This window comes from Dendrobates tinctorius, unplaced genomic scaffold (genome assembly GCF_039654945.1).
Source record: "Dendrobates tinctorius isolate UK_male_01 unplaced genomic scaffold, ASM3965494v1 ptg000134l, whole genome shotgun sequence".
Classification (NCBI taxonomy): Eukaryota; Metazoa; Chordata; class Amphibia; order Anura; family Dendrobatidae; genus Dendrobates; species Dendrobates tinctorius.
In genome coordinates this window covers 5375026-5391885 of record NW_027361802.1, presented here as the reverse complement: position 1 = coordinate 5391885, position 16860 = coordinate 5375026, and the positions used below count along the sequence as shown (strand labels likewise).

At 44.8% G+C, this 16860-nt stretch overlaps 1 protein-coding gene across 11 annotated transcripts in view; it reads left to right on the top strand.

The window, feature by feature from the left end:
• ELAVL2 (ELAV like RNA binding protein 2) overlaps positions 1–5053 on the top strand; it is a 425680-nt gene extending 420627 nt beyond the window's left edge. For 8 of the 11 annotated variants that reach the window (XM_073543696.1, XM_073543693.1, XM_073543695.1 and 5 more), the window contains one exon: positions 2355–5053. In XM_073543696.1, the coding sequence (XP_073399797.1) occupies positions 2355–2685 (331 nt within the window). In that variant the 3' untranslated portion in view covers positions 2686–5053. The remainder of the gene's footprint in view (positions 1–2354) is intronic. The other 3 variants (XM_073543698.1, XM_073543702.1, XM_073543697.1) reach the window with 1 other exon arrangement.
• Positions 5054–16860: the final 11807 nt, after the last annotated feature.

The window sequence follows — 16860 nt, the reverse complement described above, 5'->3', positions numbered from 1 at the left end:
CAATTTATTTTGGATAAATACCTGGTGTGTTAACATTAATGGCATTTTACTCTGTTGCCTAAATACTCTTCACAATCTAGCTAGGTGTATATAGAAGCTATTCCAGCCCAAATTTGTGAGGATGGCTGAAGATGATTATTTAACAATACACAAATCTGAGAAGTCACGCATAAACACTCAATATATAGTGCTTACAGAGCACAGACAGCTGCATGAGGATCTGCAGCCCAGTCTCTTGCAAAGTGTAAATCAATTTGTACTTGTTTGGCCATTATTACAGCATTAATTTACTTAGTATGTGAAAAAAGAATTTTACGAAGGCTAGTTTCACATTTGCATCTTTGTACGCAGCGCATCGTGCGCAAGTAGAAACGCATGCAAAAACGTGCATGCGTTTGCGTTTTTTATGCTCATGCGTTCTCTAGGTGTCACATTTCACAGGAGGAAAATTCTTGAAAAATCCTTGAAGCAGACTCCACCAATGGGACACCAGTGGGTGTGTCGTGGGAAGGGGGTGGTTTAAACCAGTGTCTAGACATGTTTACTCTTAAAACACATGCGTACGCAAGCGCAGGCATACTCATGTCCATGCGTACGCCTGCGTTCCCATAGACTGTAATGCATTGTTTTAACGCATTCCGTGCGTAAGCGTACGCATGCGTTTTTTTGCTGACTTTGGACGGACCCAAAAATGCAACATGTTGCGTCCGGCGCGTCTAGTCGCTCACCTCGAAAAAACGCATGCAGACGAACGCATGCAAACGCAAGACCATGCGTACGCCATGTTAAACATAGGGACGCATGCGCATGGATGCGCACGATGCGCTGCGCACAAAAATGCTAATGTGAAACCAGCCTTACCAGAGTTCTGATGTCAGCTTTCCCAGCCAGACTGTATTTGGCAGCATTCCACAGGAAACAATTCTCTCACCCATTGGGCTTTTTTGCAAAAAAAAAATGCGTCTTATAGTTCAAAAATACGATATGGTTGCTATATATGTGATAAAAAGAACTTGTCACCAGCTTTTCTCTTATAAACTAAGGCCACCAACTTTTAGCCCTGTGCTACAGCATGTCTTCACATCACCCTGAAAAACAAAAACAACCTTTTATTGTACTATGGAGCGGAATCCGGTCCAATGCGCGTTTCTGTTCTTGGTCCGGCACCTCCCCTCTTCTTGCAATGCTACCCTTCTCTACTTCCTACGTCATACACACTTTTCTAAGACGTGCTCCTGTACAGGCCCATTTCTCTGCCCTCCTGAGGGCAGAACACAGTGCTGTAGTATGCAAGCGCTGGCAGTCTTTGGCCTTTCCCCAGTGCTCTGCTCGTCCCTCAGCAGGACAGAAAGTACCCCTGTGCATGAAGGTAATTTGGAACCGTGTGGATGACGTAGGACACGTCGTCCTCACAAAGCACAGGAGGAGGACTACATCGCAATAAGAAGGGGAGGCACCAGAAACGCCCATTGGACCGCAAGGCCCCTTAGGTGAATATAATAAAATGTCTGTTTCCCGTTTTGCAGGGTGGCCTGGAGACTTATATACAGCATTCCAGAATGCTGTAACACAAGATGGAAAGGTGGTGGCCATAGCTTATGAGAAATTAGTGGGCACAAGTTCCGTTTAGAGTGATAGTCACATTTGCACAAAAAAGTACAGCTTCTTGTGATATATATATACTTTTGAAAACAAAATAGTGAGACGTCCAATTGACAGATTTACTATAATTTATTACAGAACTTAGCCTTTGTTTTTTTTGCAAATTCTAAAAACTCATAACTAGAATTGCTTTTCTGGTGCATGGACTGCCAAAAAAATGCCAGTTATTAGGAGGCATTCTAATTTGGGTCATTGTACTCCACCACACTTACAGTTAAGACTGACCTTTAATTCCGCATTGTACTCTAGGTAGCATATTTTAAAACAATATTTAACTTTACTATAGCTTTGTCATGACCCTGTGGTGTTAGTGATGTATTTATACTGTGTGGTGCGAATGTGTGTGTATATATAGAACTACCTCTGTAAGCATGATAAATATGGATTTTATACAGATGAGAACACTTAATTTCTATTAATGCAATAATGAAATGTGCTGTTACGTTCCCGGTTATGAAAACAAAATTTATCAACTCATTTGTTTCCATGTGGCATACCTCCCACCCAATGTTTTATTTTTTTTATGTTCTCTGATCCATCTTTTCTGCACTTTTGTGTATAGAATATATTGCAATGTTTTGCATAAGTTTTGTTTGCATGTCTCTAAATAAAAATTTTTTTGTTAACTTCATATTTATACAGGTTATCAGTAGGCATTGCTAACAGGTTACTTTCTTACTTCTATTTTTTAGTAGATTCTCGCCAGTGACAATCGATGGTATGACCAGTTTAGCTGGTATAAACTTCCCTGGGCATGCAGGCACTGGATGGTGCATATTTGTGTACAACTTGGCACCCGACGCAGACGAGAGCATCTTGTGGCAGATGTTTGGACCCTTTGGAGCTGTCACCAATGTTAAAGTAATCCGTGACTTCAACACAAACAAATGCAAGGGCTTTGGTTTTGTGACAATGACAAACTACGATGAGGCAGCAATGGCTATCGCCAGTCTTAATGGGTACCGCCTTGGTGACAGAGTTTTGCAGGTGTCTTTCAAAACTAGCAAAACGCACAAAGCTTAACAAGTTAACCTCACTCCTGTTAACACACACAATCCTCAAAGGCAAGTTGCGAAGCTTTCTACTTTGATAGTTCTTAATCTGTGTGTGGGGGTGAGGTAGGCAACGTTACGTATGGTTTAGCAAACTTAACATTTGTGAGATTTTGTTATTACTGGTCTATAAATTTCTTATTTTTTATGTTTGAATATGGACGATAGGTAACGGGGTTTTTACCTGTCCCATTGCATTCTAATGCCTTTAATTGGGGCCTTTTACTATTTTTGCAATGGGAAGAACGTTAATTTGTTTTTACCTTATTGTGATCCTGTGTTTGAGGATAAAAAAAGCTTTGTGTTCCGATGTTTTTTCTTTCATTCTGTAATACATTTCTCAGTGTTAATGAAAAGTTATTTTATATATAATTTTTTTTTTTTTTTTTTTTTTTTCTTTGTAAAGTATAAAGCTTTATGTTGTAACCATTATTTTGGTTTAGGGGCAAGGGTGGCCTCAGTTCTAATAAAGCCTATTGTAAGATTACTGCGGACTTTTCATAAAGTAGTACCTTGCCAAAGAGAGAACCTCTTTGATGTGGGTTTCAAATGAGAAAAAGCATCTATTTTTATAAAAAAGCAAAATAAAAAAATTTGAACAAACTTTTTACTGGTCCTGGAACAAACTATTTTGACTTGAATACTTTGCAAAATCTACTTCATATGGAAACCTTGTGAGCTTTTAACACTTGCCAGGATATTTGTGTGATCAGTATTTTTGGAGAGAAGGATACTGCCCTACTACTGGTGGGGAATGAAAGTGACATAAAAGGGGTGCATTTTTTAATTCCCTTTTACTTTTTGTTGTCGTTTTTCTATTAAGGATCAAAAATTGCTCTTGCTTGGTTATAATAATGTAATTTTTCCTGTTGGTCATCCTAGTTATTCTATAATTGCTCACATCAGTTTGTAATTTTCAAACTAATAGAGTAAAAAAAATCTAAGTATAAATGAGCTGGTAAGAACAATTAAACAGTCGAAAGATTTTTTTTTTTTTGGGGAAAAAAAATCTGTTCTTCCTTAAGCATTCCCTTCAGAAGGCGCTCATGGTGTTTAGTGATGTACTTGCAGTCTTTGAATAATTTAGTTTTATTTCTACAATTTAAAATTTTGTGTAAGAAGCGTTGGCATTGCCAACTTACAAAGTAGCACAATTTTGTTCTTAAAGAATTGTGATTCTGTTTAAAGCTAGCACCTGAGCTTTTATGTATTGTACATATTATCCTATAATCATTTGAGTAGAGGAAAAAGAACCCTACCCATGATGTCTGCAGCTTTCTGGAGGATTGCTGGTAGATTGTACACATCTTTTTGCTGCTGGGTCTCAACTTTACGTTCACTAAACTTTTGGTTATTTTGTTAAGCAAAGTGATATTATGACATTTTTGTATTTGTATTTTTAGTTGTGTATGTTCCGTAACTATATTGTTACTTAAGCACCATAATTTTATGTTGGTCCTGAGAACTTGAAATTTTCATTTGTTACTCTTTATTATTTGTATCATATGGAGTCTGGATACAATTTGTGTGCACATTTGTGATAATTTATGTATATTGTATAAAAGTAACTGAATTAATTTTGTATATTCTTTGGAAAATCCAGTTCACATTATTCATAAACCACTTAAAGATTGTGATGGTTAAATATGAAAGTAATAGTGGGGTTCTCAATTAAGTGGATGGTTAGGTGCCTTCTACAGGTATTAAGTGATTTTTATTTAAATTCTTTTTCTCTTGTGGTTTACTTTTTGCACAAATTAAAATGCTTCCTCTAAAGCCGAGCAAGGTGTGCTTATGAATAACATTCCTTTATATGACTTGCTTCTGCATATTTTTTTTGTTTTATATATGTTCATTTTTTTCATATTTATGGTAGTTCAGTACATATACTGTAAAAGTGTATGCCAAAGTGTTAAGGAAACTTTTCATGCTCCTTTTCAGGCTTCCTCCATATTTTCAGGCTGCTAAAAACTGACATGGCCAGTTTCACAGGTCCTCCTTACAGCTGCTTTAAGAAAAAATGTGTGATATATTTATATACAGATGTAGAAATATGTTTTGCAGTATTGGAATACATATTTGCACACTCATACAATTAAGATATATCTAGCATTGGTAAAAGAGCATGGAAATGTATCCTCACTTTGCAGTGTTTCTCTGAGCACTTGGTAAAATGTGAGACTGGTGTTTTCTTTGAACTTGTACTCTATGACCTTAACACATCTGTTAAAAACTTAACAGAATATATATTTAACAGGCTGTATGTGTTTTATTTTGTGTTTGAATCCTTTGTATTTTTTCCATGTTTAGTACATCAATAAACAAAGTTGAAGGGAAAATACTTGTTTTTTCTTTTGGTTTTAGTCATTTTATGATTAAAAGTAAAAGGTTCTTGTGTTGACAGTGTATTCCAGTGGTTGTAATGGTTTTCACACTAGTCAGAAAAAGTAAGTAAAAACTATTCTATGCACATTTATCTACGTTAATTATAATGGGTACATCTACCTTTCACCATGCACCAATGTAAAGGGGGGGACTTGGGGAAATACAATAAAAATTGTGAAACCTAAGTATATTTGGTATTGCCACATGTGTAAAAGTCTGATCTATTTACTCTTTCATGACATGCCTATACATCATGGTTAGGTAGGGGTTCCCGACCGATTGTCTAGATACGTCATAGCGATCGTGTGTGGCACAGGAAAGCAAAAGCTTCAACTCAGTCCACAAAAGCAAGTCCCTACTTAGGTTTGTGATCTGTCAATGGAAATATAGGGGTTTATACATTACTTGTAACATTTTGCTCGCCCAAATCCAAATGCTCTCTCCCTTCTGAACCCCACTGTGCCTAAACCACTTTTTGCATCAACATGTTTGACATTTCTGTAGCAATCAGAGCCCACCTACCATATTTTGCAGAATTTAAGGAATGGGGTGGTCCCTGGGCACTCAGATGGTGGCTGTGAGCGGAGTCCCTTTCCCATTCGATTCCCTGCAGTGGGCCTCAGAAAAATGGCAGCTGGGAATGCTCAATCTACACATGCGCCACCTCTGGTGGCCATTTTCCTGAGGCCCACTGCAGGAAACTGGGGAAAAAGGACCGCTCACCAGTGCCAGCTAATGAGCACCCAGTCCGTGCAGCATCGCCGCACTCCTGTCACCACCGACCTTTTGAAGCAGCGACCCTGCTTCCTGTGACCATGCTCCACTGCCGCCAAGATTCCCAATAAGCTCACTTAGAATTACAAGATGCACCCCCCATTTTCCTCCCAAATTTGGAGTAAGTGTCTTACTAATCTGAAAAATTGACTGATGCAGGTTTCCAAAAGCATGAGCTAGGCATAATACAGTTGTGGCCAAAAGTATTGACACCCCTGCAATTCTGTCAGAATACTCAGTTTCTTCCTGAAAATGATTGCAAACACAAATTCTTTGGTATTATCTTCATTTAATTTGTCTTAAATGAAAAAGCACAAAAAGAATTGTCCTAAAGCCAAATTGGATATAATTTCACACCAAACATGGACAAAAGTATTGGCACTGTTCGAAAAATCATGTGATGCTTCTCTAATTTGTGTAATTAACAGCACCTGTAACTTACCTGTGGCACCTAACAGGTGTTGGCAATAACTAAATCACACTTGCAGCCAGTTGACATGGATTAAAGTTGACTCAACCTCTGTCCTGTGTCCTTGTGTATACCACATTGAGTATGGAGAAAAGAAATAAGACCAAAGAACTGTCTGAGGACTTGAGAAACCAAATTGTGAGGAAGCATGAGCAATCTCAAGGCTACAAGTCCATCTCCAAAGACCTGAATGTTCGTGTGTCTACCGTGCGCAGTGTCATCAAGAAGTTTAAAGCCCACGGCACTGTGGCTAACCTCCCTAGATGTGGACGGAAAAGCAAAATTGACAAGATTCAACGCAAGATTGTGCGGATGTTGGATAAAGAACCTCGACTAACATCCAACAAAGTTCAAGCTGCCCTGTAGTCCGAGGGTACAACAGTGTCAACCCGTACTATCCGTCGGCATCTGAATGAAAAGGGACTGTATGGTAGGAGACCCAGGAAGACCCCACTTATTACCCTGAGAAATAAAAAAGCCAGGCTGGAGTTTGCCAAAACTTACCTGAAAAAGCCTAAAACGTTTTGGAAGAATGTTCTCTGGTCAGATGAGACAAAAGTAGAGCTTTTTGGGCAAAGGCATCAACATAGTTTACAGGAGAAAAAAAGAGGCATTCAAAGAAAAGAACACGGTCCCTACAGTCAAACATGGCGGAGGTTCCCTGATGTTTTGGGGTTGCTTTGCTGCCTCTGCCACTGGACTGCTTGACCATGGGCATGGCTGTATGAAGTCTGAAGACTACCAACAAATTTTGCAGCATAATGTAGGGCCCAGTGTGAGAAAGCTGGGTCTCCCTCTGAGGTCATGGGTCTCCCAGCAGGACAATGACCCAAAACACACTTCAAAAAGCACTAGAAAATGGTTTGAGAGAAAGCACTGGAGACGTCTAAGAAGGTGGCCAGCAATGAGTCCAGACCTGAATCCCATAGAACACCTGTGGAGAGATCTAAAAATGGCAGTTTGGAGAAGGCACCCTTCAAATATCAGGGACCTGGAGCAGTTTGCCAAAGAAGAATGGTCTAAAATTCCAACAGAGCATTGTAAGAAACTCATTGGTGGTTAACGGAAGCGGTTGATCCCAGTTATTTTGGCTAAAGGTTGTGCAACCAAGTATTAGGCTGAGGCTGCCAATACTTTTGTCTGGCCCATTTTTGGAGTTTTGTGTGAAATGATCAATGTTTTGCTTTTTGCTTCATTCTCTTTTGTGTTTTTTCATTTAAGACAAATTAAATGTAGATAGTAATACCACAGAATTTGTATTTGCAATCATTTTCAGGAAGAAACTGAGTATTTGACAGAATTGCAGGGGTGTCCATACTTTTGGCTATATCTGTATATGTGCAGTCCAATGTACTAGGAAGCATGGTGGCTCAGTGGCTAGCACTGCAGCCTTGCAGCGCTTGAGTCCTGAGTTCAAATCCCACCAAGGACAACATGTGCAAAGGAGTTTGTATGTTCTCCTTGTGTTTGCGTACGTTTCCTCCCACATTCCAAAGACTTACTGATAGGGAACTTAGATTGTGAGCCCCATCGGGGACAGTGATAACGTGTGCAAACTGTAAAGCGCTGTGAAATATGTTAGTGCTGTATAAAAAAAATTACTATTATGTACTGGACACTGCAGTGTACAGGTACTACAATGTCAGATTAGCAAACTTCACTCATCAACACCTTAGTGCTCATTTCTGGTAAACAACCATGGAGTCAGTCAGCACTACATCTGTAGATAAATTCCCAGAGAGGTATAATTTCCAAAATGTGATCACTTGAGGGGGGATTCTGCTCTTTTGTCACTTGAGGGCTCTGTATATTAAGTCTGCACTCTATTCTAGGAATATGTGTGCTGCAAAAGTCATATGGGGTATTTCCACTTTCAGCTGAAATTGTGACAAATTTCACTGCCACTTTTACCCATTTTCCTTGTGAAAATTTAAAATCTGGAGCTAAAACAAAATTTCTCGTTCGCCTTATTGGGGGACACAGACCATGGGTGTATGCTGCTGCCACTAGGAGGCTGACACTATGCAAAAAAAGGTTAGCTCCTCCTCCGCAGTGTACACCCCACCGACCGGCAGGGAATTTCCTCAGTTTAGCTTAGTGTCAGTAGGAGGTGGACACGGGTCCTTCATTGGACCCATATCTACCTCGATGTGCGTCGTTCCCTTTCAGGTCTTAGGCGGGATACAGTGTGAGCGGTCACAACTACTCCCACAAAGAGACTGAGTACGGCGTGTGCTGTCACCCCGTATCCTCATAGCTCTCCGGGCGGACCACGGGCTCAGCACAGGACGTGCCAGCGAAAACGGATGGTCCTTGCCCCCTGCCTCCCACCCACTCGCCCACCAGAGCCTGTCTGTTGGACGAGGCGTGAAGACGGAGGACATGGACAGACAGCGTGGGATATGGAAGGTACCTTTATAGGACCGGAAGAAGACGCCACCCAGAGTCTCCACAAGGACGCCGGGTTGCGGCGCCAAAGTAGCGCCGCAGGTTCAGCGGCCGGCGCTTCCCAGTCGCCGCATCCCTTTTGGTCCCAGCTGCGGTGCGGGCTTTCTTCACCCCACCGCCGGTATTCTTGCGTAGGGTTGCGTCTGGGAGCAGGGCTAGGGCGGCGTCTTCTTAGGGGCGGGCGCAGCTGCGCCGCAGTTCTTGCGCGCCGCCCCGTGCTGACAGGCAGCCGCCGTGTCTAATTTAGCCCCGGCTTCAATTTAGGCCTTCGCGGCCACGCCCCCGCCCACTCTCATAGGCCGTTGCCTTCCTAAGCCCTCCCACCGCCTCTTCAGGCTTGTGGTTGGGAAGGGGGGGGTTTTCCCTCTGGGGAGGCGACTAGCTCCGCCCTTCTTGCACAGAAACCGCGCTTTTTACTTCCTCACGTCGGGCTGTCGCCATCTTTGCAGCCTGACAGCCGGAGACTAAAGCAGAGACCAGCGCTTCCTGTCGGTCTCTGGCCAGTTGCAGGAGCCTAATTCATCTCTTTCGGGGTCACCAGACCGTGAGTACTTCTGTATCTGCAGACTGACACCCTACTCTGCCTTTCTGTCCCCCAACCTTCCGGCAGTTCCGCAGGTTTTCATCTTCTCTTCCTTCACCATGTCTACTTCTAAGCCTGATCGTGGCCGTCCGCCAGTCCCCACAGGCACCCTAGTCCAGTATTTCGCATGCTCCTCTTGCAATTGCAAACTTCCCTCAGGTCAGCCTACTCCCATCTGCCTGGACTGCAGCAATCCCGTTCAGCATGACCCCGTCCAGGAACCACCTATTGCGCCACGGGAAAGCGAACCACCCATTCCTGGCTGGGCCTCGTCTCTTTCACAATCTGTGGCAGACATCACCAGGGTGTCTCAGTCCCTAGTGGCCGTTCTTGACAAGTTGCCCCTGGACACTTCTGCAGGGTCCAGCAGGTCACAAGACGCTCCATCAGCCAGCTAGCAGAAGCCGCTAAAGGCCCAGGCAGGATCTCCGGCCGGAATCCTCTCCTGGCCCCTCATCTGCACCTAGTCCTTCCCAGCATTCGCCCTCCCGTGCCTCACCCGAGTCAGGTGTAGCGTTCTCAGATATGTCTTCTGAAGGGATTGTAGAGCTGGAATCTGGCCAGGACGCGGACATGAAGGTTACAGTACAGTCATGGCCAAAAGTTTTGCGAATGACACAAATATTATATTTTCACATGATCTGCTGGCCTCTGGTTTTTATGTTTGTCAGATGTTTTTATCACATACAGAAATATAATTGCAATCATATTATGAGTAGCAAAAACTTATATTGACAGAATGAGTTAATGCAGCAAGTCAATATTTGCAGTGTTGACCCTTCTTCAGGACCTCAGCAATTATCCCTGGCATGCTCTCAATCAACTTCTGGATCAAAACCTGACTGATAGCAGTCCATTCTTGCAAAATCAGTGCTTTTATTTTGTCTGAATTTGAAGGTTGTTTGTCCACCCGTCTCTTGATTGACAACAAGTTCTCAATGAGATTAAGATCTGGGGAGTTTCCAGGCCATGGTCCCAAAATCTCTGTTTTGTTCCCTGAGCCATTTAGTTATCACCTTTGCTTTATGGCAAGGTGCTCCATCATGTTGAAAAAGGCATTGTTGATCGCCAAACTGCTCTTGGACGGTTGGGAGAAGTTGCTCTTGGAGGACATTCTGGTACCATTCTTTATTCATGGCTGTGTTTTTAGGCAAGACTGAGAGCCCATTCCCTTGACTGAGAAGCAACCCCACACATGAATGGTTTCATGATGCTTGATAGTTGGCATGAGACAAGACTGGTGGTAGCGCTCACCTGGTCTTCTCCGAATAAGCCGTTTTCTAGATGTCCCAAACAATCGAAAAGGGGATTCATCAGAGAAAATGACTTTACCCCAGTCCTCAGCAGTCCACTCCCTGTACCTCTTGCAGAATATCAGTCTGTTCATGAAGTTTTTCCTGGAGAGAAGTGGCTTCTTTGCTGCCCTCCTTGAGACCAGGCCTTGCTCCAAGAGTCTCCGCCTCACAGTGCGTGCAGATGCACTCACACCTGCCTGCTGCCATTCCTGAGTAAGCTCTGCACTGCTGGTAGCCCGATCCCGCAGCTGAAACACTTTTAAGAGACTGTCCTGGCGCTTGCTGGTCTTTCTTGGGCGCCCTGGAGCCTTTTTGGCAACAAGGGAACCTCTCTCCTTGAAGTTCTTGATGATGCGATAGATTGTTGACTGAGGTGCAATCTTTCTAGCTGCGATACTCTTCCCTGTTCGGCCATTTTTGTGCAATGACTGCACATGTTTCTTTAGAGATAACCATGGTTAACAGAAGAGAAACAATGATGCCAAGCACCAGCTTCCTTTTAAAGTGTCCAGTGATGTCATTCTTTCTTAATCATGACAGATTGATCACCAGCCCTGTCCTCATCAACACCCACACCTGTGTTAATGGAGCAATCACTGAAACGATGTTAGCTGGTCTTTTTAAGGCAGGGCTGCAATGATGTTGAAATGTGTTTTGGGGGATAAAGTTCATTTTCTAGGCAAATATTGACTTTGCAAGTAATTGCTGTTAAGCTGATCACTCTTTATAACATTCTGGAGTATATGCAAATTGCCATTAGAAAAAATGAAGCAGTAGACTTTGTAAAAATTAATATTTGTGTCATTCTCAACTTTTGGCCATGACTGTACAGAACCTCATCGCGGCAATTAACCACACCTTCGAAATCTGACTCCCCTGCGAAATCCTCAGATCAGGAGGTTTAGTTCAGACGGGAGGAAACACCCTCCAGGGTATTTCCTTTTCATTCCGAGTTTGGAAAGATTTTTACAAGAGAAAGGGAAGATCCGATCAGACGCTTTCAAAGAGGAAAGCGTCTCGGCGTACTGTACCCGTTTGCTAAAGAGCTCAAGGATAACTGGTCTGCCTCTCCCTCGGTGGACCCGCCCGTGTCCAGACTGTCTAATAACACGGTTCTCCCGCTTTCAGGTGTGGCGTCTTTAAAGGATTCTAATGATAGAATTATAGAATCCCTGGCGAAAACTGCCTTCGAAGCGGCTTCGACGGCGGTATGCCCGATCTTTGCTTCATCTTGGGCAGCAAAGGCCATAGCTACTTGGGCAGAGGATCTTCGTCAGGGCATCCTAGAGAAAGCACAACCAGATCGATTGGCCGATCTCGCCAATCAGATTTCCCATGCGGGGGATTATCTGCTTTCTGCTTCATTGGATGCCGCATCCTGCACAGTTAAGGCGTCAAGCAACGTCGTGGCAATCCGACGTACAATTTGGCTCAAAGCCTGGCTGGCGGACTTGTCTAAAAAGTCTTACTAATCTGCCTTTTCAGGGAGTGCGCCTCTTTGGTTCCCAATTGGACCAGATTATTAAGGATGCCACCGGAGGCACGAGTTCCCTCCTCCCTCAGTCCAAACCTTGCAGACCTCCACTAATGCGTCAGTTTCGACCCTTTCGGGCTTTCCGCCGTTTCAATATGGCGGAGACCTCCAACCAACAAGGGCCGCAGGCACGCCAAGATAGGAAGAAAGTTTCATTCAGACCCACTCCCTCCTGGCAATCCCACTCTTCACAGGGCAGATCATCCAGATCCAGATCTGGATGTCCACTTCAGCATCACTGTCCTCGGACTCCCGAGGGTCCCTTCCAATTGGGAGGTCGACTCTTGTTCTTCAAGGACGTCTGGCTGGCCTCAGTAGAGGACGCCTGGGTCAGGGAGGTCGTATCGTCAGGATACAAGATAGTTTGTCTCTTCCACGGGATCGTTTTTTCGAATCCCGTCCTCCAAAAGATCCAGCCTTGATCCCGGGGTTCTTTACGGCCATCTCTCCTCAGTTCCAGGGTGATTGTGTCCGTTCCCGAATCGGAGCGGTTCACAGGGTTTTATTCAAACCTATTCGTGGTGCCGAAAAAAGACGGGGCGGTTCGACCCATCTTGGATCTCAAGCTGCTCAACATGAGTCCGTCTTCACCGATTCCGGATGGAGTCGGTTCGTTCGGTAATCGCTTCCATGGAGGAGCAGGAATTCATGTGTTCAATAGACGTCCAAGATGCCTAGCTACATGTTCCCATATTCTCCGGACATCAGAAGTTCCTACGTTTTGCGGTTCGCCAGGAACATTACCAGTTCGTTGCGCTGCCCTTCGGTCTCGCCACCGCTCCCAGAGTCTTCACGAAGATCATGGCTGCGTTGATGGCTTTGTTGAGAATCAGAGGTCTCGTTCTTTTTCCGTACCTCGACGATATTCTGATCAAAGCTCCCTCTTTTCACCAGGCGCGCCTAAGTTTGAAGATCGTCCTAGACACTCTTTCCAATTTCGGGTGGATCGTCAACAGGAAAAAGTCCTGTCTGGTTCCTTCTCAACGCCTTGTGTTTCTGGGCCTACTGTTCGACACTCGTCGGTCAAGGGTCTTTCTCCCACGAGAGAAGATTCTCTTCCTGCAGCAGGATGTACGATCGCTGCAGACCACACAATTTCCGTCCCTCCGAACAACCATGAGGGTCCTGGGAAAGATGGTGGCGGCGATAGAGGCAGTTCCCTTTGCCCAATTTCACGCCAGACCTCTCCAACACGCCATTCTGTCGAGGTGGAACAGGTCTGCTCTGTCCCTGGATCGCCCTGTTAGTCTTTCATGCCGGATCAAGCGGTCTCTCATCTGGTGGTTGACGTCACCTCTCATCCTCTTTGGGAGGTCTTTTCTTCCCATTCACTGGCAGATTGTAACAACGGATACCAGCCTCCTCGGATGGGGGCAGTGTTCCGCAATCACACTGTTCAGGGTCGTTGGTTGATTCGGGAATCGGCCCTGCCGATCAACATCTTAGAGATCTTAGAGATACGAGCGATTTATCTGGCTCTCGTACACTGGGAGAGGCTCCTCAGGGGCCTGCCTATCCGGATTCAGACAGACAATGCCACAGCGGTGGCATATGTCAACCGTCAAGGAGGGACACGGATTCCCTCAGCCCTGGCAGAGGTGTCCAAGATCCTTCAGTGGGCAGAGATCTCGATACCGACAATCTCCGCGGGACACATTCCCGGCGTGGATAACTGGGTCGCCGATTTTCTCAGCCGCGAGGGTCTCGCGGCAGGAGCGTGGTCCCTACATCCGGATGTATTTCTTCAGCTTTGCCGTCGTTGGGGAACCCCGGACGTAGATCTGCTAGCCTCTCTCCTCAACAGGAAAGTCCCACAGTTTGTATCCAGGGCTCGAGATCCTCTCGCAGTGGGCGCCGACGCTCTGGCCATTCCTTGGTCGCAGTTCGAGCTCCCCTACCTGTTCCCTCCCCTGCCTCTTCTTCCCAAGCTGTTGAAGATCAAAGCAGAAGGAATTCCAGTCATTCTCATCGCCCCGAATTGGCCCAGAAGGTCTTGGTTCGCGGACATTGTCAACCTTCTCGCGGACGCCCCCTGGAATCTTCCAGACAGGGCAGATCTGCTGTCTCAAAGCCCGATTTGCCACCCCAATTCTCGGCCGCTCAATTTAACGGCGTGGCTGTTGAGACCGAGGTTTTGAAACGAGCAGGATTCTCCTGTCGAGTAATTCATACCATGATCCGAGCCAGGAAGCCATCGTCTTCCAAGATTTACTACCGTACTTGGAAGGCCTATTTCACTTGGTGTGAGGACAATAACATCGCGCCCATGTGCTTTTCGCTCCCTTCCGTTCTGGCGTTTCTCCAGGCAGGGCTGGATGCGGGGCTTGCTCTCAGTTCCTTGAAGGGTCAAGTTACGGCACTGTCCATTTTATTTCAGAAGACGTTGGCCTCCCGCCCTCAGGTCAAAACCTTTCTTCAGGGCGTGGCTCACACGGCTCCTCTGTACCGAGCGCCCGTGGATCCAAGGGATCTTAATTTGGTACTTGAGGTTCTGCAAGGTTCTCCTTTTGAACCTCTCAGGGATGTTTCCCTTTCTCTCCTTTCTTGGAAGGTAGCTTTTCTGGTGGCTATCACTTCCATCCAGCGCGTGTCGGAATTAGCGGCTCTTTCTTGCCGCTCTCCTTTCTTGGTACTTCACCAGGACAAGGTAGTTCTACGGCCTCCGCCCTCTTTTCTTCCGAAGGTGGTGTCCTCCTTTCACTTCAATGAGGATATTGTTCTGCCGTCCTTCTGTCCGAGTCCTACTCACCCTCGGGAGCGGTCCCTGAACAAGCTGGATCTGGTCAGGGCGATGAGAATCTATCTGTCTAGGACGACTTCCTTGCGGAAGACACTCTTTTCATCATTCCAGATGGGGCGCGGAAAGGTCACCCGGCTTCCAAGGCTACTATTGCTCGCTGGATCAGATTGCTAATTTTGGAGGCCTACCGGGTTAAGCATCGAGTGGCCCCTCCGGGGATCAGAGCGCACTCTACCCGGGCAGTGGGTGCTTCCTGGGCGGTACGCCACAGAGCCTCCGCGCTGCAGCTTTGCAAAGCTGCAACCTGGTCATCGGTTCACACGTTTGTGAAATTCTACAAGGTCCACACCTACGCTTTGGGGATGCCAGCCTAGGTAGGAGGATTCTGCAGGCAGCGGTGGTGAGTCCACTGGCCTGATGGAAGTTTGTTTCCCACCCCAGGGACTGCTTTAGGACGTCCCATGGTCTCTGTGTCCCCCAATAAGGCGAACGAGAAAACAGGATTTTTGGGTTGCTTACCGTAAAATCAGTTTCTCTGAGCCTTCATTGGGGGACACAGCACCCTCCCATGTTCTACAACTCCTGTTCTTACTTTGGTTGATTGGTTACAGTTGAGTTGTTCGATTCTCAATCTATTCTGTTACTTCTCCTACTGCTTTCTCACTGAGGAAATTCCGTGCCGGTCGGTGGGGTGTACACTGCGGAGGAGGAGCTAACTTTTTTTGCATAGTGTCAGCCTCCTAGTGGCAGCAGCATACACCCATGGTCTCTGTGTCCCCCAATGAAGGCTCCGAGAAACAGATTTTACGGTAAGCAACCCAAAAATCCTGTTTTTTATGGTAAAAATGTAATTTATTTTTTCTTCACTGCCCAATGGTATAAAATTCTGTGACACCTTTGGTATCCATATGATCACTGCACCCTTAAATGAATTGATAGGAGACATTTTTAAAATAGGCTCACTTTGGGGGGTTTCTGCTATTTTGGCATCTTTGTGGATCATGGCACTGACAAACCATAAAATCAAAATTTGCATTATAATGTGTGGTGCTCCTTCTCTTCTGAGCTTTGCACTGTGCTTGAAAAAGTATTGGTGCATTCAAACTGTGGAATCCATTTTTTCCTATTGGCCCTTTATAGAAATTTTTCAATTCGTGACCAAAATAAACATTTATTAAAAATGTTTCTTTCTTCACCGACAAATGGTATAAAATTATTTGAGGCACATGTGGTGTCAACATGCTCAGTGCACTCCTAGATGAATTCCAAGAAAAGGGGGTATAGTTTGTGGTCACTTATGGAGTGTTCCACTGTACGTGCACATCAGGGGCTCTGTCATTGCATCCTCAGACAATTCCAGCACAATCTGAACTCCAATATTCTTGCCTTCTGAGCTTTGCACTGTGCTTCAAAAGTAGTTTTCGACCACATATGGGGTGTTGGCATACTCAAAGAAATTTCGTAATAAACTGTACCAATTGGTTTCTCCTATTATACCTTTTGAAAATTAAAAACTTGGAACTAAACCATCATTTTTTGGTAATTTTCCATTGACTCAGCCCAATATTCTACAATTCTGTCAACTCTGAGTTAAAGGGAACCTGTAGTTTTTATGCTATGAAACTGCCCCCAATGTCTTGTTAGTGATTCACTTTTGCATCACTAACATGTTTTTCTCAAACAAAACGTCCCAGTATTTATCGCAGAAAACACTTTGCCCCACATACCTTCTGTTTCAGTCAATGGGTATAGGGATCTCTAGCTTTCCAGTCAGTCAAATGCCTTTTCAAATTCAGCCATCAACTTTCAAGGCATGCACACTCAATCTGGGTATATTTCCCAGGTTCATATCCTATGTGCGCATGCTCAGTGCCACATAGGATAATATGCGCGCTTCCCAAAACTGCACCACGGTCTT